This window comes from Nothobranchius furzeri, chromosome 7 (assembly GCF_043380555.1).
Source record: "Nothobranchius furzeri strain GRZ-AD chromosome 7, NfurGRZ-RIMD1, whole genome shotgun sequence".
Classification (NCBI taxonomy): Eukaryota; Metazoa; Chordata; class Actinopteri; order Cyprinodontiformes; family Nothobranchiidae; genus Nothobranchius; species Nothobranchius furzeri.
Genome location: NC_091747.1, coordinates 51,084,866 through 51,106,644, shown reverse-complemented (window position 1 = coordinate 51,106,644; position 21,779 = coordinate 51,084,866). Strand labels below are relative to the sequence as shown.

The following is a 21,779-nucleotide window of genomic DNA, read 5'->3' as shown; positions in this document are numbered from 1 at the left end:
TTTTAAACAAACAACCCATTATTTGAAATAAATTTTAATTAATTGCTGCTTTGTCTAAAACATTCAGAGCATCAACTGATTGTCCCAAAACTAACTCATTCCATTAGAAAATATTCAGAAAAGGAACTTGAACCCTTTCTCCTGCAGCAATGACTTGTGGGTAATACACTTCACCCAGCACTGTAAGAATACTTTTGAGGCAGATAATTAAGTATATATTTGTTCTGTTTTTTTCTATTCTATTCTATTCTATTCTATTCTATTCTATTCTATTCTATTCTATTCTATTCTAATTTTTGTTCTGATCCTGTTTTTGAACAGGCGGTCGGTGTAAGCCACCTCTAAACTCAGCTCCGTAGACTCCTCCCATCACCTTTTGATTGGCAGCGGTGGGCGGGATCAGCGGCGCCAACGGTACGGGGGCGTTTTCTTGCGGGCTTGCGGAGCTCTCCGTCGGTTGCGGCGAATGCGTGATCGACGCCCCGCAGCTGATAATTGCTCCCCGCTTTGGGGCCCGAGTGGACGGCGCGGAGGAGCCGCCGGAAGAAGGTAAAACATCCATCACATCTGGAGACATCCATCTCCTGCATGAGCTGTGTCAGCGAGCGGGGTTGATGCTGTCGCCTCTTCTGTCCTGTCCTCTCGCGCCTCCGCTTCTGCAGGATGGGATGAAGTCAGACAGCTGGGGAGGGAGGTGAAAGAGGGGTGCGATGATTTTAATAACGATGTTGACTTAACCGGAATATGACACTGCAGTTTATGCAAGGCAATCTGGGACGACGACACCGGGAGGAGGAGAAAATGCTAGATTTAATCAAATCAGTGTCTGTTTTTGTTGTCACCCCTGCACGTCTGCCTGGAGAAAAACAGACAATTGAAACACACCTTGCAGGCCTCTTCTAAATAAATTTAAAAACATGGATGAAGAGATCGGGTCGAACGTAAGATAAACTTGAGTTTTAAAATCTGTGGCCTAAATTATGATGCCATTTCTGTTGGTTATTGCATTTCTGCACGTGCTAAAACCTTAGTTTGTCATTTGTGTGTAGACAAAATTCTGTCATTCGTTAATACAATACAAAGCATGCATGCATTCATACTTCTGCAGAGGACTATTGTCCTGAAAAAGATCAAAGTGCTTTGAGAGTTCTAAAATCCCAAAGATTATTTTCAGGGCCTGCTGGATAAAGCTCGTGTGCTTGTTTGCGTATGCGCGTGCAGGTTTACGCCTGCATGTCTACACGTCTGTGTGTGATGTGGTGATGTCACAGCTTTGTTACAGAAACAGAGAAGCCTTGTGTCCTCATGATTAATTCATGTCCAGCTGCGGGATAGAGACAGAAGCAGCCAGTCACACACAGACAGGAGCATGTGCTTGAAAAGGAGACAGAAATAAGGGGCTACTGGTCCCGTGGCCAAGGAGACGGTAGGGACAGGTTTGTCAGGAGACAATCTGTGCAGATCAAATCAAACGCAAGAATAGAAATGAACCGGAGGGACTTTCATCCTGCTCTGCGCAGTGTGACGAGCTTTCAGCATCTTGCTGGGAGAAGTGCATCTGTTGTTGCGCCTCCTCTGCATCCTTCGCTGGCTACACTCTGAATGTCAAGCCCCACTGAGCAGAACAGGATGCAGGTCGTCATGGAGACAGGAGCAGACCCTTTGCTGGAACAGAGGCAGGTAGTCACTGTGGCTTGGCCACTGAGCAGGGAGGCACGCCCTCTACTGTCCGCTGAAGGCATCGGGCCCTCTGGGGTGTTGGAGGTCTGGAAGGCTCCGAGTGTGAACTCTTCTGCAGCAGCTCCAGGGACTTCCTCTGTTTGTTTTATTTCAAGACTTTGCTTAAGGCATGTTCTCTTCTTGCTGTGGAGGAGATCAAGTTCATCCTTTGTAAATGGTCCAAGCCAAAAATATCAAGCGCCTAAACTATTTCTGCCTTCATGCTTTGCATTTTTTGTGAAATTTCTATTCCCTTCTTGGCCCTTTCTGTTTTTTTTATTATTTATTTATTTTTTCACAAATCTACCTGACCTCTTTCACCCATCTTCAAACCTCCTTCTCTCCTTCGCGGCTCTGCCCTCACTACCTCCTCCAGCTGATTTCCCAATCCCGCTTTCTCTGATCTGTGTCCTCTCTCTGCTTCAATCCCAGATAATTCCCTCTCGGCGAATTGGAAGATTGGAGTAGGCGAGAGCAAAAGAGAGATTATACTGTCAGATTAGCAGACAGGAGCAGCAACACATAATCTCAGCAGATTCCCACACAGAGTTCGGACTCACGGAGACACGTGCACACAAATCATTTGCCACATGAATAAATTCCCATAATCAGACACTTGTTTTGCAGAAACAGCTGTTGAAGCCTCCTGCTGTGCCCTCTGACCTGCTGAGTAATGCGCCACCGGCCGCTTGAGGGCATTCGTCCTCTCTGCAACCTGTCGAAGCTTATGGGATAGGAGTGCTCCCCGCCAACCCACCTTTCCCATCCCTGCAGCACCACTGGAGCCATTTGTGCCAAAGCTGAACTGTATTGACGGAGAAGCTATGGGCAGCCCAGGCAGTGAAGTGGATGTTGCCGGGCCAGTGGAGCCAGCGCTGGAGGCCCTGTGTCCAGAATGTGGCCAGATCCACCGCAGCTGGGAGAACCACCTGTATAATTACCGCCTGGAGGTGGATGACGACCTGGTGTGCCACATCTGCCTGCAGCCTCTGGTGCAGCCTCTCGACACACCCTGCGGGCACACCTTCTGCGCCCGCTGCCTGCGCAGCTTCCTCCAGGAGAGGGACTTCTGTCCTCTGGACAGGACACGGCTGCAGCTGCAGGCCTGCCGCAGATCCAGTATCCTGGTGCACAAGCTGCTGGACAAGCTGTCCGTGTCCTGCCCTCTGAGCCCTGTCTGCTCTCTCAGCATGCCACGATGTGACCTCGAGGCACACCTCAAACACAGGTAGGAAAGGTACAGACATTATCAATGGATGCATGCATGAAAACTATAAACAACTGTGCATGCATGAATTTAGAGGGTAAACAGCTGCATTTGACTGTAAAACTCTTGATTTTTGAAATACATGAAATAAGATCCTGCGATGGATTGGCTCTCTGTCCAGGGTGTACCCCGCCTGATTGCCCATTGACCGCTGGAGATGGGCACCCCCCCCCCCCCGACCCTACCGAGACAAAGAGAGTTCAGACAATGGATGGATGGATGGATGGATGGATGGATGGATGACATAAGATCATCATATGTTGATAAATGATGGAGTTCTAGTTGCTTTGGTCGCATTTTGAAAGTAACATGAAACACAATTTCACATAATACTGCAATGTTTAGCAATTAGACCTCTCAGGAGCAACAAACTGGTTTCCACCATAATTTATAGTTAACTTGGCCTCCCATGGCCTGGTTGTGTTTACATTAGCTTCTACATTGCAGACGTGGGTGAGGACATGGGCTGCCTCTGCTTAGCAAAGTGGCACAGAGAAGTTTGTGATGTCATTCGTAAGCGCCACAAGTCAATAAACAAAAGTCGGCATGAGCACGTTGCATGATGTTCAAGAAGGCGTCACTGAGCAAATCAAAGCTTAACCCCGGCTTTCCAAAGGGTCGAGAAACTTACTTTGCTGCAATTAGCCACCGTTACAGTGGACGGGTTCCTTTCCACCGGCAGGAAAGTATTTTGGACACGTTCCAGAAAGGGATGCCATTGTTATGTTTCGAGTTTATTTTTTACGCTCTGCGCTTCCAAAACATGTGAAAATTTGCAGTTTAGACCGGGCCACAAAGGAAGTCAAAAACTAAAGCATTGTAATGCATCCAGAAACTTTCAAAGTAAAAGTCATGAACCGATAAAGGTTTCTTTGGGGTCACAGTTCATAGATCAGGCTGTGTGTGAAGGTTTCTTAGATAAAGTAAGCATGAACTGCAATTAATGTTTTTGAGATGGACGATGGTTTGACTGCCACAATCCACTTTGTGATCCCACTGAAACTAGCTGTTAGCTCATCAATCCTGTCTGAAATTTAAAAAATTCCAAAGTGAGTCCAATAATATTTTGTTTAAAAAATATTTGAATGTTCTCCTTCTACTTGTATCTTTTATCTTAGTTCTGTCAAAATGATTAATAGTAATAATAATAATGTAATAGTAATGAGTAATAGACATGAATGTCTGTTTAGAGCACCAAGGTAAACTTCAAAGGTTTTTTTAAATTCTGCTTCAGCAACTCAAATACGCTGCAGTTGCCACCTCCAACAGTTAATTATGATCAGTTCTTTATGAAAACATGAGTAAATGTGAAAAGGGTGTGTAATAACTTAAAGGAGACATACTCTGACTTTTTTCTTAAGTCATAAAAGTTACATGGTCTATAAAACATGTTTATGAAGTTCCATTCATCCATTTTTGGCCGTTCATCCAGGTTCGAGTCGCGGGGGCAGCAGCCTGAGCAGAGAGGCCCAGACTTCCCTCTCCCCAGCTACTTGCGCCAGCTTCTCCGGGCCAATCCTAAGGCGTTCCCTGGCCAGCTGAGAGACATAGTCCCTCTAGCGTGTCCTGGGTCTTCTTTAGGTCTTTTCCTGGTTGGATGTGCCCGGAAAACCTCACCAGGGAGGCATCCTTACTGGATGCCCGAGCCACCTAAACTGGCTCCTCTTGATATGGAGGGGCAGTGGCTTTACTCCGAGCCCCTCCCGGATGACAGAGCTTCTCCCCCTATCTCTAAGGGAGAGCCCAGCCACCCTGCGGAGAAAATGAAATTCTTTATCTAGTTCTTTGCACTAAATCCCTCTCACATGAAGACATTTTATTAGTTTAATTCTTGAAAATTTCAGTAATTTCCAGAATTTGTGTTTTCAGGGCTCTGTCCCTTTAAGAAAACAAGCTGAAGCTGGCCACGCACACCCTTCCCCGCTCAGGCTGCTATTAGCTGAGAAGCTCCAATATCTGGGAGGGGGCAACTCTCTTTCATCTGTGAGAAGGTTCCATTCTAATTTTCTCGTTTGTGACAAAGTTTTTTTTAATGGCTTATTTTAGGCACAAAATTCCTAAAACCAAACACTGAGAAAATAGATGGATGTTTGTTTGTTTTTTTCACATATGGGGTGTTTGTAGAGGCAGTGGAGACTCATATGGCAGCAAAAAAGGATGCAAAAGGTGATACATGCATAAATCTTCCCCAGATTAAAATGTATTTGTGTTTGCTAATCAGCTGTGGTGGCCGTTTTGGATTGGACTGACTTCAAAGGTCAGTTGGTCTTATAATGATTTCTCTCTGATAGTTTCATAACACACACACACACACACACACACACACACACACACACACACACACACACACACACACACACACACACACACACACACACACACACACACACACACACACACACACACACACACACACACACACACACACACACACACACACACACACACACACACACACACACACACACACACACACACACACACACACACACACACACACACACACACACACACACACACACACACACACACACACTTGCTTTGTCGATGGGTGATGACAATCATGAGTCATATAGATCATAACAGATACCCACCCTCCCGGTCCACACACTTTGGCTTTTGCCCCGTTTGGACCAAGTGTTGTGAGACCCACCAGGGATTATGAAGCCGTGGGTCATGTGATGGCGGATTAGTGGTTCCCTACCGCAGTCGTAGGTTGGCTGACCGGCAGGTCCATTTTCTCACTCCACAACCATGTTGGGTAACTTCAACACCAGGGATCTTTTCAACCACTTTTTCTGTGAGACAGCCAAGGGCAACCCTGGCCTGTGGTGAGTTTTTCTGATCTTCTCGTTCCCTTTGGTAGCTTTCCATTGAAATGAAAGATGGTGTGTGAATCTACCTAAAAATCCACTTTATTCCAGATTAGGATGTTGCCGTCTTATGTGAACTGTTATAAACATGTAATGAGATTGCATAAAGAATGTTTTGTTTTCTTTGGGGTGCTTGTTGCTATATCGCTGGGTGTTTTGACGCCGGATTATCCACTAACAGCCTAACACCACACTTAAGTTGGGGATATATTCTATAACAAGCTTAACAGGCTATCTATACTAATATGGAGATGGCTTTTGTGAGTCAGGTGCTTTTACATGAACGGTTTGAGTCAGTGTTGGCAAATTTGACAAAGCTGGATTCATAGAGAAGTGTCCCAAAGTGAGAGGGGAGACTTCGTTAGTGATCCAAAGTCGTTTTTTCTCCAAGGTGAAATCATATCGGATCAGTTCACCGGGAGGACTGAGTCAACGTTCTTCAGTAAAGATTAAACTGCTCCTAAACCCTAACAAGAGCCGAGAGTCTGCTGTCCGTGTGTGACATCATCTGTCCACGTTGTTTATGTTGCAGATTAGGGATTGGACGCAGCAGATTAAATTAAAGACGTGCCAGGAAGCAGCGAAGCGCTGTCAAGGTGGACTGGGTTCGTTATCGTAGAAGTGTGCAGAGCTTTGGCTTTTGTTGTCCTTTATCGTAGAGCAGAAGATGGTTCCAGAAGCATTCACTCACCATCTTCTGCAGCAACTGCAGCTAAAGAGTCTCTTTGCATTCATCCTTCACCTTTATTTTGAGGACTCTTCTTTTAGCCAGAAACTGTTTGCAGAAATGACCAAACCATGAACATCTTCTCATCTGGCTGGGTCACATTTCGAAGAAATTTTACAAAAATATATCAAGTTTTTTGAACATCATGCTTTTATTACCTTGTCTCATTGAAATTTTAACAAACTAACTTGCCCCAAAATGGAACATTAGCACTCTGGGAAAGAGGTTTTTTCTTCCTACTCCTCATATTACTGAAGAACGCCCCCAGATAATGATGCCACCAGGGTGCTAACATCCTCCTAGACAGATAAAATGTCTTTTTTCTGCTTTTTTGTTCATTTGTTTCTTGTTTAAAATACAGAAAGTCAATGAGAGTTTAAGAGAGTCAAAGCCAAAATGAAGAAATAATCTTGAGCAAGAAGACGAAAAGTCTGAACCAACCAAAGTCAGTTTCTGTGAACAATCCTTTTTCCTTTGGTTTTTGTCCAAAACTCAACTGCTCTCGAGTGAAATACCTATTTAGATCAAAAACTCTATTTGCCATATTTACTCTTTGTGATAAATACAGCACGAGTAGTCAAGCAAAGCCAAACACAAGGAGACGTCTTGTGACTTGCAGCAGCGATACTGAAGCAGGAGAGGAATTTTGTTAAGGCCCTTGCCCCAGATGGCGAGGCTGCGAGAGCGTTTGTTTTGATTTGGGAAGCACGCAGTTTTTCAGGCAAAATGAAGATGGCTGGGCAGTGTAGTGACCTTTGGCATTACATAGCTTTCTTAACGCTACACACGATATCTCCCTATCTCAAAGCACCCCAGTTTCAGTGAAGATGAACCCAATTCTCTTCATGCGTCAGATGGACTAACAAACCTGTTCCTTGGTGAAAGGTGTCCTGGGACTCATTGCCAACAGACGAATGTGGACGGTCCGCGATGTGAGAGTGGCGACGAGCAAGGAATGGTGGCCAGCCCCCCAACGTCGCCTCATTCCCCACAGACGGACCTGAGGGACCAAACGCCCTCGCCGAACTCCGGACAGAGTAACACTAATGGTCCTGCGTGGACCAATGACGCTGGCCTCGACAACCCTGCCTTTGAAGAAAGCACCGAAGAAGACAGTGGGTTGAATTGTTTTAAATAAAGACGTTAAAGATGTTAAAGTTAGCGAAGTTCCATCTTTGTATATCCTTTCTGTCTCTAGGTGTGGTGGGGTTGGAGTGCGTGGTCCGCAGGGTGAAGCGGCCCCTCAGTAACCCTTGCATCCACCTCCTCCGTTCTGTCAGCTCCACCTCTTCTGGCTGGGACTGTCCCGAATCTCCACCTCTATCAGCTGAGGAAGGTGCAGCAACCGTTGTGAGGAAAATGTAGATCACAAATTCAGAAACATGTCCGTGTTTGATGTGTTGCTGTTGCTCATTAGGCTGTGTTAAGTTGCCCTCCCTCCCTGAAGGAGAGATAACCACCATAGAAGTCCACCGTTCCAACCCCTATGTTGAACTGGGAATCAGCGTTGTTGGTGGAAATGAGACGCCTCTCATCAACGTCGTGATTCAGGAAGTGTACCGAGACGGGGTCATTGCACGAGACGGCAGGTTGCTGGCCGGAGATCAGATACTACAGGTGGGAAATCTGTTCAGGGTATAGAGCTAAAGTAAGAATTGTAGAAGGAATCCGGTTATCAGCTGTGCTGTGTGTGTGTGTGTGTGTGTGTGTGTGTGTGTGTGTGTTTGTGTGTGTGTGTGTGTGTGTGTGTGTGTGCAGACTCTTGATGTAAGATCAGATTCTTCTGCTCCTTCCCTTCCAGGTGAACAACGTGGACATCAGTAATGTGCCACACAGTTTTGCCCGCTCCACCCTGGCGCGGCCTTGCACTACCCTACAGCTGACTGTGCTTCGGGAGCGTCGCTGTGCTTCTCGGGCTCCTCCCTCTTCATCTTCCTCCTCCTCCACACCGGCCGTGCCCCACGCCCCCTGCTCCACACCTGAGGGCACCCCTTCCAGCCCTGCCGCGCTCAGAATCACACTCCACAAGCGAGACTCCACAGAGCAGCTCGGCATCAAGCTGGTGCGGCGGACGGATGAATCAGGAGTATTTGTGTTGGATCTCCTGGAGGGAGGCCTGGCAGCAAAGGACGGCAGACTGAGGAGTAACGACCGCGTGTTGGCAGTCAACGACCAGGACCTGCGCCACGGCACACCTGAGCAAGCTGCTCAGATCATTCAGGTACAGATGGACGACTATGACCTTTATGGTGTCACGTTCGCATTTCAACCCCGATCCTATTCTCCGTAGGCCAGCGGAGAGCGAGTCCACCTGCTGATCGGACGAGCCACCAAACCGACTCCACCCCCACCGCCAAAATCCAGCTCAACCAGAGACCTCTACTGCCTTGAACACTTCCTGCCTAATCACAGCTCCACTCCGAGTCCTGTGCCGGTTCACCTGTCCCGAACCAGCACACACAGAGTGAGTGTGGTTGTTCTCAGCTCCATCTTCACGTGACAGAATAACACAGTGACTTATGGAAATTATGATGTATAAACATTCTGTTGTACTTATTTGCTTAATTTGTTTAAACCCGTGTTTCTAAACTATCGCAGGATCTGTCACAGTGTGTGTCATGTAAGGAGAAACACATCACTGTAAAGAAGGAACCCCACGAGTCCCTAGGAATGACTGTAGCTGGTGGGCGGGGCAGTAAGAGTGGCGAGCTGCCCATCTTTGTCACGAGCGTCCAACCCCACGGCTGCTTGTCGAGGGATGGGCGAATCAAAAGAGGTCACCTATCGTTTTTTTTTTTTGTTTTGTTTGATTTTTTACAGTAAACAAACAGCTGAGCATCACCTGAGAAATCCTTGTCTTCTCCTCCTGCAGGTGACGTCCTGCTGAGCATCAACGGCCAGGACCTGACCTACCTGAGCCACAGCGAGGCCGTGGGCACCTTGAAGGCCAGTGCTGCTTCGCCCTCAGTTCAGCTGCGGGTGTTGGAGGTCAGCATGGTGGAGGAGCACGACCATGACGAGCTGCTGGCTCACACTCACGACAGCGACTTTGATGCCAATTGGTCCCCGTCATGGGTCATGTGGCTGGGCTTACCTAGGTGAGCAAGAACATGATTCAAAAATCAGAATAGAAAAAAATTTCTTCTATGGGTCTTCTTGAAGTGTTAAAATAAAACAATTTTATTTCACCCATCCTGGATAGAAAAATAGCATTTGTGTCAAACTAGATTGATAGGCTAACTGCTAGCACAAATGTCGCTAAGGCTAAAGCGGATTCCTGTAGCATCAAAACACCTCCTGTCTCCATCATTTTGTAACAGTTTGTGTCACATAGTTTAAGAACTCTCACAAGACAGTAACTTTGGCCTTGCTTTGACTAGCCGTTAGCTTGTCAATCCTGATGAGACACAGAAAGACACTTAAAAAAAGCTGAAATATCACTAACTGTGAGCGTGGTAAAGACATGTCGCACTTTCCTACAGCTACCTGCACAGTAGTCATGAAATCGTGCTGCGAAGGAGCCACCCGGGCAGCTGGGGCTTCAGCATTGTCGGGGGTTACGAGGAAAGTCACGGCAACCAGGCGTTTTTTATCAAGACCATCGTCCTTGGCACACCCGCGTATTACGATGGACGCCTCAAGTGAGTGATTCGTTCTTAATCCGATGACTTCCAGTAAGAGGTGATAAAGAATGTGATTTTTTCACATCTGTCTTGTGCATAGGGAACCTATAGTCTCCTTTCCACCGAACACATCCCTAAACAGCCCAAAACAGACTTTGCAGCAATTAGCCACCATTATAGTGGACTGGTTTCTTTCTACCGGCAGCAAAGGTTTGGTTGTGTCCCAGAAGCAAAGGCACGCTATCATGTTCCTAGTCTATTTTTTGCGAGCTGAACTTCCAAAAAAAAGCCAAATTCCATTATTTAGATCAGGCCAGACATGAAGTCAAACACAAAAGCAGTGTAAAACATCTGGAAACTTTCAAAATAAAAGTCACATGCAGATAAACGTATGCCGTTTTCTGTTAAAACCCCCATAGCTGATGTAAACCGAAGAGGAAAATAAACCTTCAGACCTTTTTGGATAGATGCAGCTGTTGTCTTCTTTACTCATTGTGTGGACTTCAGAAATCACGCATGGTGTTGCAAGTGATTTTGAGACTTTGCGGGATCAGCAGCATGGAACGCCGCCGCTCCCGTTTTGCATCTGAAATGCTCCCAGTTGGAAATGTACACTGACCCCTTTTCTGTGTTGTTTCAGGTGTGGGGACATGATAGTGGCGGTCAACAGCCTGTCGACTGCAGGAATGAGCCATTCGGCGCTAGTTCCCATGCTGAAGGAGCAGCGAAGCCGGGTGGCCCTCACTGTGGTCTCCTGGCCCGGCAGTCTGGTGTAACTAGGACAGAACGTTCTATATTGGGAATAACCTTGGCCAAAGTGAATTGGTACATGTTACTGTACATCGCTCCATACTGGGCTTAATCCAGGACCAAAAAGCACTCAGAACCGTGGTGGACCCAGAGGGTTCCAGATTGTGCCACAACACCTGACAGACTGCTCATGAAACACGCTGCTGTGTTCATATGGTCATGTCGTTTTCGTTCCTGCAGGGAGAACGGCACTGCAACTGTTAGGCAACTCGTGCCGCGTTCACCTCACCGAGCAGTTGTAGCATCCAGGGCTGCATCCAGACGGAGGCGTTGCTGCAGGAAAATAAAGACTTCTTTAATCTAGCTGCAGCAGCAATGCTTCCTTCAGAATGAGCCTCAGGCCTTATTAGAAACCTGCCGCATCCTGGGGGCTCGTTGGCCCCTAGGGGATCATCACCATGACAACCAGCTGGCCCATCAGCCAGTCTTTTATACGTGTGAATGTGTGTTTTCTGTAATAAACATTTCCTCTTTAAAAGGATTAAAGCTTCCGTTTCTTTTTGGTAGTAAGAGTTTAGTTTGATTCAATTCTTTAGATATTGGAGCTTCAATGGACTTCCATCAGGCCTCCATAAAAACAATGTCTAGCATTGCACTGAAGCTTTTACTCAATTAACTTTTTCCCTATTGGAAAAATAGTGAAACCCAAGGGTTTGTGGAAAAAAATAAACTCATTTGCTAGTTTAGAGTTTTATTGTACAAGTCTGCAGCCACAGAATAGAATACAAGATTAATGTTGCTGCCTTGAAGGTTTATTCTCCTCTAAAGTTGCTTCTTGCAGCTTTAGAGTGAGCTGTTCCTCTTCTTCAGCCGCTGCAGCAGACTGAGAAGGCCAATCCTTTTTAGGACCTCGTTTCTAGAAAAGCAGAGGAACCAAGTCATGCATTTTGCACAAGGATTTTATTTATTTATTTTTAATCAAGGATGCTTGAAAGGAAACTACCTTTTTCTTTGCAGGATCATGCACCTTACCGTGTCGCCACAGGATTTCCTTATGAGAGATACAATATTAGTAGAACCTTTAAGAAATTGCAATGAATTCAGCCGTAAGTGAGCCAGGTTCCGTTTGAGTTTTCCTCTCCACTGTCTTTACATGCTTGCCTAGTGTAGAGAATGCTTTAAAGTTTGACTTTATTTAATCTGATTTTGTAATAGGAAACCTTTATTGGCATAATGAACTGAACTTAAAAGTTTACTTTGCCAAGTGCCTTGAGACAACCATGATGATTTGGCACCATGTAAATAAACCGAGTTGAATTAGCCCAACATATCCAACTGATGCACATTGTATTTTATGCACAAATTATAAAAATTCAATACATTTTACTCCCATTCAGCCCTGCACGTCATCTTAACGAGAAAATAACTAAAGTGATCAATCACCATTTTCCAGCCTGAATAGAAATATTTATCCCCTACTTAAGCATTTGTGCAACAATCTGCAGAAAAAGCTACAGAAAGTGGTTCTTGTGCAAAGTCTTACTTTCATGGCAAACGTCTTCCCACAACCAGGATAGGCACAGCCAAAAGGCTTCTTCCCTTCATGATCTCCCAACTCATGACTCTCCAAGCTCAGGCGGCGACGGAACTTCTTGCCGCACCCTTCTCTGGTGCACAGGAAGTACCGCTTCTCCCCAGAGTGCACACGCAGGTGGTGCAGGTGCAAGAACCAGGTGCAGTTGAACAGCTTCTCACATTGTCCACACGGCAGCTTAACTGAGAGGAAAGTCGATTACGACAAATGTGATGCAACTAGAGTGTTGGTTAGGTTTTTTTTTTTACCTTCATGTTCTTTTCTGTGCTTCTGATATTCCGACCAGGTGTTTGCCAGGAAAGGACACGGCTCAGAATCACAGGGATAACCTGAATAATCAAAGCTGATTTTATTTTTCTCCAAAAGTTGCAATAAAACACAAAATAAAATGACCTGCTCACCTTTATGAACCTTCTCATGATGTTTAAGTTGTGCTTGGCAGGGGAAGTCCTTCACACAGCCACTGAAAGAACAACTGCACAAAAAGAAAATTTTGAGTTGCAGAAGTTTTCCTAAACGAATCTGCTGTGCATTCACTCACTGAAAGGGAAAAGGATCTCCATGCTCACACTTGTGAGCTTTCAACTGGTTCTTCTGTTTGAAATCCTTCTCACATCCCTGATGGTTGCACTAGAAATCACAAAACCTTCAGAATATTTCATATAAAATGCCGAAACCAGAGATTGCCATACTGGATATCGCTTTTCCTGGTGCAGGTGGACCCGAGCCATGTGGTTCTTCATGCTGGCAGACGTCACGAAGGTCTCAGAACACCCGTCATTCGGACACCTGCAGACCAGAGGTAAAAGACAAAGACATAAATAAAATTAATTTAAAAAAAAAAAGCATCCTCTCATGATAATTTTAAACAAACAAGGTGCTTACTTGTGTGGTTTCTCTCCACTGTGCTTCCGCTCATGTCTGGTGAGCTGGTAATGAGTGCAGAAGCTCTTGTCACAGTTCTCACAGGAGAAGGGTCTCTAACATGAAGAAAAACACCCATCAGCATCTACAGGAGCTCAGCCAGACATGCATCTCCTCTCCAGCTGCTTACCAATCCAGTGTGTTTGCACAGATGAGCTTCCAGCTTCCACGGCTTACGGAAGGCAGCTTTGCAGTCTGAAAAAGTGCAAACATGCGTGTTCTGATTATGCAACCTCTCCCCCATCTTCAGCAGACATCAGGTGTTGCTCTAACCAACAAAAGGTTGTCAAGGAGTCGGGACATCCACTGACCCGCACCTACCAACTCACCTGGGCTTCATTTATCTTATTGGAATGTACCATTTTAAGAAGAAAGGGGGTGTTCTGCTTTGTTTATGTTTAGAAAAAGGAAGAAAAATCATGTAAATAAACAAAATAATGATTATTTTTACTGGCTTTTATGTCAAATTGCTCAGAATTTATTATGTTGATGCTGGGATATATAATTTAAAAGCAACTTTTACTAATTGATACAAGCTGTAAAACTGTCAGCCAGGCCGGCTGCCTGTCTCCATCCATCAGAATTTACTCGTCTAATCTTTATCTTATCGCTCCTCTAATAATTCTCTCGGATAGCAGGGATTTATAGTAGAACAGGTGAGATCCTGCCCCGTTTTTCTCTTTTTTCTTAGAGGTAAACGAATCCCTGAAACAGAAAACTGAGTCCGTTTCAGAGGTGAGGTGTTGTGATTCCTGCCTTTGTTAAGTCAACACGTCATGGACAATCCAGGGACCCTATCTGCTTGTCCAAACATCCCAGATGGCCCAACGAGGCCGAGCTCTGATCTCATGTGAAACCTTTGACTGACTTTGGTGAACAAGGCCTATTGAGGGGCTGCTGGGTGTTACCTTTGTGGCCTCCCACGCTCCAGGTAAGCATTCCTGGATCAGCCGGCGTGCCGTTATCAGTCTGCTTCTCCTCTCATCCGGCGCCCTGACCACCTCCAAACACCCCCGCCTGCTCTGTCAGGGACAGGATCAATACAGCTGGACCAATATCCTCTCACACGGCCATGCTTACACCTGGCTGTCCCTGATAACCACCACGCCCATCACACACACTCACACACACACAGATCCAGCTCTATTTGTGGGATTTCCTTGTGCTTTGTTAGATCTTCAAGCCAATTCCAAGCATGTCACACCTTAACTTACATCATAGTCACAAATATTACTCTTGCCTCAGATTGTTTAAATGGACTGAGGAATGTTGAGGCATTGGAGGGAATTACGGAGATCAGGAAGTTCACTATAAATGTAATATAGGCCCAAAATCCTCATTTTCACTCTCAAAATCATATGATATGTGACAATAAATCAAAAATATATCTAAATTAAACCATAAATGTATTTATGTCTCTTTTTGAGAGAATTACTGGCCTATCTATCCAATATTTGTCTTTTTGATGCAGACTTTGACATTCCATGGTTAGAAAAGTCATCTCTTTTCTAAAATTTCCCACTGTATCTCCTTTTCTCTATTAATTTTATTCTGTATAGATGACAAATTATAGTTTTTTTTTGTATTATTTCATGCTGTCAGCTTAAATTTACATTAAAATCCAGACAAAAAATAAACATTTATCTCATTCCCTCTCAGGGGGATTGAGGCACTGATGTGAAAACTCGTGCAGCAGCTCTGCACAAGCTTTTCTGTGTCCAGTAATCCACTGTTTGCTTGTGTGTGTGTGTGTGTGTGTGTGTGTGTGTGTGTGTGTGTGTGTGTGTGTGTGTGTGTGTGTGGTTAATGTGTAACAGCCCAGGTCGATACAGCTGCTCCGAGCTGCCTGACTCAATCCGTTTGTGTCAAACTGGTGTGATTAAAGACTTCGTAGAGCTCTGCAACTTTTAAACCACAGACTCGGGGTCTCTCACCCTCTCCTTGCTTTTTGTTTCTTCAATCAGTAACTTCTATGAGTCAGTAAAACACACACACTCACACAAAGAACCTACAGTAGATTTTTAAGTGAAATAATGAAAACCTCATTTATAACACCTTCAGTTTTGTATATTTTTTTAATTAACCACCAGGTTTGACCGGTTTCCTTAAAGGTGTGAGAACCGACACGGTCAACCTTTCATTTATCTAATAGTCCAAATAAAATCCAGACCAATCAATACCAAGGGCTTTGGCTGCCAACCTGCCAACTGATTGATTGCATTTAGTTTTTTTTCCATCTGCTTTTATCTCATTGGGTTGTTGGACACTTATTACTCCGTCCTGATAAGGTTGGTGTTTAAATCCCCTGACCCCAGATCAGCAGGGTTACGGGGTGCAAAAAGACCACCTAAGCCAATTCCAACATAAATATTTATTCCTTAATACTTGTTTATTCTTACTTTTCTCCAGTTTTATCATATGCATGTATAACAACATAAAGATGCATTCACAGAAACCCAGATCTTAGTTTTCCGACCCGAGTCCAGCCTACTCTGGTCCTTCCTGAGCGGCCTTATCTCTGCAAACTGCTCCTAATTTGTGTAAATATTATGAAAAGCACTGAGATGAGGTGAGATAACCTATTTGTCACATAACCAGCCAGCCATTCAGCCTCCACTGATTAAACAGCACGCATTAAGTGATGCACGCGCACACACACACACACACACACACACACACACACACACACACACACACACAGAGGGAGAAAGAAAACATGTTTGATCTCATTAATTATTTATGCAACTGAGAATAAAATGAATAAAGAAAAACTACATTATTATATTCAATAATTTCCATTTCAGTAATAAAACAGTAAACCCTGAATTTTATCAAAATTCTTTGTAGTTGTACTTTTGATCTTGACCAAACATGGACAATGTGGTAATGTCTCCCCTTCATTGACCACCACTGATTTTTTTCGTAATTTAAACATTTGTGTCAAGATTCATCGTGAATGATGAAATGTCCTAAATGACAGATAAATCCTAACCTAATGTGACAAAAAGCTCTTGACTAGAACGATCATGCTGGTTTTTAATCAGGAATTGTCATGACTCCCTGTCTTTCACCCTCCTCTGCCTGTTCCAGCCAGGACCTGTTGCCACAGCAACCTCAGCCTGCACCTCATCAACTCCATTCATCTCACCTGTTCCTGTCATCAGCCTCATTCACCACACCTGTTCCTCCTGCTATATAAGAACCATCCAGCTATCCAGTCACTGCCAGATTATTGAAAGCTCTTGCTAGAAAATTTTCCAGCCATTCACCCTGCCTGATCTCAGCCTCCGGACCTTGTTTTCACTCCTGACCCCTGACTTGTACTCCACCTGCCACCTCGACCCTCGCCTGTCTGCTACTTCGTCTCCAGCCTGTTCCCTGTACCTGCTTGTCCGATCTGGTTTTTGACTTATGCCTCCTCTCCGACTCTATCTCAAGCCTCGCCCTCCTCTGGTAACTCCACATCTAATAAAGACTTTTTATCTATTTTTTTACTGTGTTTGGCGTCATCACGGGTCTTCCGAGTTCTGTGCGTGACAGGAATCTGCTGAATCTTGACCTGAGTTGATACTTAATGGCTTAAAAAGTTGGATTTTATCATAATTAAAGTCTATTGCTATTAATATAATGGATTGTAAGTCTTTAATTAGTAAAATTAGTCCTGAAGTAGAGACCCACAGCTTTATAACAGAGTTGCATGAATGAAAGGCAGCAGAAAGTGCAGCTCTTGTTTGGACAGTGCTGGTGGAGTCCCACAGGGGTTAGTGTTGGGCCCACAAATTTTTTCATTTTATACAATGACATCTTCCAAGTTTGCAAAGAGTAAAAAAAATTGCTATTTTTGCTGGTGATACTAATGTTTTAACCTACTACCGTTGTGTATTTACCTGTATTTTTTGTGTGCTGCTCAGTTGATTTTATTCTATATATTTTGTTTTGGGGACGACTTGCAACTGCTATTTAAAAAAGATGATTACAGAAAGGAATAAAGAGCTGGCTAGATAAAAACAGTATAATTAAATCTGAAGAAAACTAAAACAATAGTAATTGTAAATAGAAAATTAAAAACAAATGTCACTATTCAAATAAATACTATAGATACGGAAAGGAAAACAGATTCTTAGAGGTGACAATAGGTGAGATATTGCATACATTCATTCTACAATGTCCAGTATTTCAGATCTAAATCCAGCTAAACAAGTATTAGATTTTCCACCCCTCCACATTCTTTACAGTTCACTGGATTTACCATATATAAGCTACTTTGGGTTAATAACTACAAAACTGGTTACTGTTCAGAAAAAGGCAGTTAGGATAATTCATAAAATAGGTGTAGGGATCACACACATTTACTGTTTTTACTACGTGGAATATCAAACAGATATATTAATGTTGGATATGAAACAGGCTGAATAGGTTATGATCTGTGGGAAAGGGGTGGGAGTTTATAAGTATGTACTTATTCTTGCTCCTTTTCATGCATGTGGCTTGAATAGGTGGTAGGACAAAGACTCTGATTAGTAGAACACCTTGATTTAGAAATGTATCATTGTTTTGATGTTTTTCATTTTTAACTAATTCACCTTGCGCAGTGGTGCATTTTCAAAACAAAAGCAAAAAATACATGAATAAAAAACTGGTGCACATCGCCACCTGCTGCAGCAATGGAAGAGAACTGGGTGACATCATCGCCTGTACTGGAACCATGGGCCAGTGGTTCCAAACCAGGGGTATTTGTACCCCTTGTGGTAGATGAGCATATTATGGGGCAGTGGTACTCAATAGGTGGCCCACAAGCCCCCTATTTATGGTCCCCAGATCACGAGGACCCCCACCCCCACCCCCCATCCCCCACCCCACCCTGATACTGTGATAGTGAGCCACACTTAGTCTAACAGCAAACACACCACACCAGCAGATTGTCTCCAAACACTTCATTCACTCCCTGGAAAAATGCCTCATCTGCATCTGCTACCTGCAGGTGTCATCTAACATAAACACCTTGTTTTAGAAACATCACCCTTTTGTTTTTAAATGTAGGGGCCAAGTAGAACGAGAATATTCACAAGTCCAGTCTCTCTGGTGGACGGGAAACCCTTCCCGACCTGGTCACAGTGGTGCCCGGGAGTCTCTGTGTCAGGTCTGACACCGGCTCCTCAGGGCAGGGCAGCTCTGTCTCAGGGAGCAGGGGCGGATTTAGGACTGAAGAAGATCCGGGGCTTAACACACACACACGCACGCACGCGCGCGCGCACACACACACACACACACACACACACACATGACACGCACTAGTCAACATCATATATATTTGTCTTGTACCACATAATTTTTAATCTGAAGCTACATATTAAGCATATTCAGGGCAGAATATTGTTCCTGTTAGTGTTTAGTGTGAGATGATAGTAAATATTCCCTTTCTTTCTCCAACAACTTTACCTGATAGTAAGCTAACTTTAGGCAAACCAGCAGCACAACAAATATTTTCAAATAAGACTCACAAACCTGAGTCAACACCAATCTCATCAAAGCTGGGGTTCTGTTGCGGTACTTTTTGTCTAAAAAACGTCCTTATGTCCATCTTTACACATCAGGCAGAGAGTGTAGAAGAAGCCGGCTGCTGAAGGGCTTCTTCTTCAGTGGTGGAGGCTCAGGCAGGCTGTATACAAACTACTGCCAGCTGCTCCCTCTCTGTTGGACTTTTGTTACTTCCACGTTTGAGATCCGGGGCTTTTCATAAAACATTCGGGGCTTAAGCCCAAGTAGCTGGGCCTAACGCCGCCCCTGTCAGGGAGTACAGTCAGGTGAGCCCTGTTTCTTCTAAAACTCCCCTGCTCGGTTTCCACTACATAAGACCTTGGGGTTGAGGCCGGACCCTGGACCATAGCTGTGGACTGTGATGTTCTAATCCATACTCTTTGACCCTGAATCAGAACTGGTAAGTCTTTGGCCTTGTGCCTCCTATCGAACAAATTCTTTTGCCTCTCCTTCAACTCTTTATCCCTTTTCCTGAAGGCTCCAAGGTTTGGCCAGGCTGGATTCAACGCTTGTGTTGTGGTGGTAACTGTGGACTGTATCCGCCTCCCCATCAGCAGTTGTGCTGGACTCAGTCCATGAGCTAACAGTGTAGCTCTGTAGGCTAAAGACCTCTGAGTGTCTGGACTTTTACTGAGCAGCTGTTTGACTGTCCTAACGGCTCTCTCTGCTTCCCCGTTGCTCTGAGGGTAACGAGGGCTACTGGTCACATGCCGGAAACCATAGTCCTGGGCAAACAGACTAAAGTCTGAGGAAGCAAACTGCGGGCCATTGTCCGTCGCCAGGCATTCCGGCACGCCGAATCTTGCAAAGATCACCTTCAGCCGCTCTACCTTTGTAGCTGTTGTGAGAGATGAGAGGTTGGCTACTTCGATGTATCGGGAGAAGTAGTCCACAACCACAATATAATGGCTGTTTTTCCACTGAAAGATATCAGCCGCTACTTTTTGCCACGGGTGTGGTGGTAGAGGCGTAGTCATCAGTGGCTCTGTCTTTGTTTGTGAAAACTGGCAGCAGATTTCACACCTTTCCACCATGTCTTTGATCTATCGTGTTATCCCTGGCCACCACAGGGATTCTTGTGTGCGTGCCATACATTTAGTCACCCCCGATGGTCTTCATGCAACCTGTCCAACATTTCTGTCTGCATGTGTGGCAAGGTGGAGAAACGAGGGCCCGGGCGGGATTAGATCCCCAGACTACCGGGTGAGAGTCATGCGTGCTAACCAGTCAGCCAAAGGGACATCCCCTTGGCCAAGTAGCCAGGGCGCATGATCAATCGGGACCCTGTGACAGGACGCTCACACTGCCACGCATGCATGCTGGAATCAAAATCCTCTTGCCTTTGAGAAGCAGGCCCTCCGCCAGATGAATATCAGTCTTTTCAGGCCAAAACGGAAGAAGGTGCTCTGGGACGTTCCTCCTGTTGGAGGGCCAGCCGTTTTCCGTAAATGTTTTCAGCTGTTTACAAATGCTGTCGGTGCTCTGAACGTCCATGATGTGAGTCAATTTACTTTTTGTGGCAGGTAGTTGTCATAGGATGTGGTCAACATACATACAACATTCCTGCTGCAAGCTGCTATTGGCTTCTCTGTCCTCCAGTCCTTGAGGAGCTCTGGAGAGAGCATCTGCTGTGACAAGCTGTTTGCCAAGGACATGAATAATTTTGCAGTTGAACCTCAGCAGTCTGAGCCTGAATCTTAGGATTCTTGGTGGTAGGTCGTCTAAGGCCCGAGAACCTAAAACACGGAGACCAGAGGTTTGTGGTCGGTTCTCACTGTGAACTCCAAACCTAGCAGGTATGAGCTGAGTCGTTCATAGGGGCACGTTGCAGCACGAGCCTCTTTTTCAATCTGGGCATATTGTACCTCTGTGGGTGTCAGGCTCCGTGATAAATATATAACAGGTCTCCACCTGTTGTCTGCCTGCCGCTGTAAAATAAGCGCTCCGAGTCCATATGAGGACACGTCTGCTGACACCATTGTTTCCTTTGTGGGACTATACTGTGCCAGCACTGGAGGAGAGCTCAGTTCCTCTTTAATCTTTTCAAACGCTGTCCTCTGTTGAGCGTCCCACGTCCATGTGCTGTCACTTTTTAGCAGGTCTCGCAGAGGTTTCGTGATTGCTGGTAGGCTGGATGAAAACTTGTCGACATAATTCACCATCCCCAGGAAACGGCGGACCTCTTCCACATTTTGTGGTCCGGTCATGTTTTCATTGGCGCTGATTTTATCCGGATCTGCTAAAGTAAGTGGGTGTGTTGTTTGATTGTGTGTTTGAGTGTGTTTGACCGTTTATTCGTCACTTTGTTGAGGCACTGCATCTCCGAGTCAGAGACTCCTTTCGCTCTTCACGTTAGTGAGAGCTAACCGCTAACAGCCAGCCAAACCGGCTGGAAATAGCACCCACCCCGTTCTCCGTCTACAGCTTAAACGCTCTTACCTTAAGCTTTCGGGAATGTTCAGATTTAGTCTGATTGAACTGCGCGCATCTGCTAGTTTAAAACAAACAAGGGTTCTATTTTAAACAAAATAGCAACAATAGCTTCGCGTCTGAACACCGCGAACAAACAACACCAGCGTAAGCCGACTTCAGCCAGTGCACGGGGCGCTGCAGCTGAAGAGGGAATCGCCTGATAAAGGGGAAATATCTACAGAAGTCCACGGATCGTTCGACTCGTGGCAGGGGATAGGTTTTACTTAGGTAAGACCGAGCGATCAAACTGATTCGCCGTAGACAGTAGAGTCCTGCGGAATCCTTTTGGGTA

At 45.2% G+C, this 21,779-nt stretch overlaps 2 protein-coding genes across 4 annotated transcripts; one reads left to right on the top strand and one right to left on the bottom strand.

Annotated features, from left to right (window-relative positions):
* Positions 1–379: 379 nt before the first annotated feature.
* Positions 380–11,505, top strand: lnx2a (ligand of numb-protein X 2a). Of its 3 annotated transcripts, none has more exons than XM_015955206.3 (11): positions 380–549; positions 2,347–2,947; positions 7,472–7,701; positions 7,785–7,922; positions 8,004–8,203; positions 8,388–8,807; positions 8,877–9,050; positions 9,185–9,362; positions 9,459–9,684; positions 10,069–10,227; positions 10,850–11,505. In XM_015955206.3, exons 2-11 carry the CDS (start codon positions 2,544–2,546, stop codon positions 10,983–10,985), a joined length of 2,265 nt encoding a protein of 754 aa, XP_015810692.1. In that variant the 5' UTR covers positions 380–549; positions 2,347–2,543; the 3' UTR covers positions 10,986–11,505. The 3 variants fall into 3 exon arrangements, with proteins under 3 accessions (XP_015810692.1, XP_054607150.1, XP_054607151.1); XM_054751175.2 differs by lacking the exon at positions 380–549 and adding an exon at positions 573–941; XM_054751176.2 differs by lacking the exons at positions 380–549; positions 2,347–2,947 and adding an exon at positions 5,474–5,817.
* Positions 11,506–11,701: 196 nt separating this feature from the next.
* gtf3ab (general transcription factor IIIA, b) lies at positions 11,702–13,804 on the bottom strand. Its single transcript, XM_015955208.3, has 9 exons — positions 13,608–13,804; positions 13,439–13,533; positions 13,246–13,342; positions 13,095–13,183; positions 12,955–13,028; positions 12,802–12,882; positions 12,503–12,735; positions 11,963–12,010; positions 11,702–11,875 (listed from the first exon to the last, which is right to left on the bottom strand). Exons 1-9 carry the CDS (start codon positions 13,719–13,721, stop codon positions 11,750–11,752), a joined length of 957 nt encoding a protein of 318 aa, XP_015810694.3. The 5' UTR covers positions 13,722–13,804; the 3' UTR covers positions 11,702–11,749.
* Positions 13,805–21,779: the final 7,975 nt, after the last annotated feature.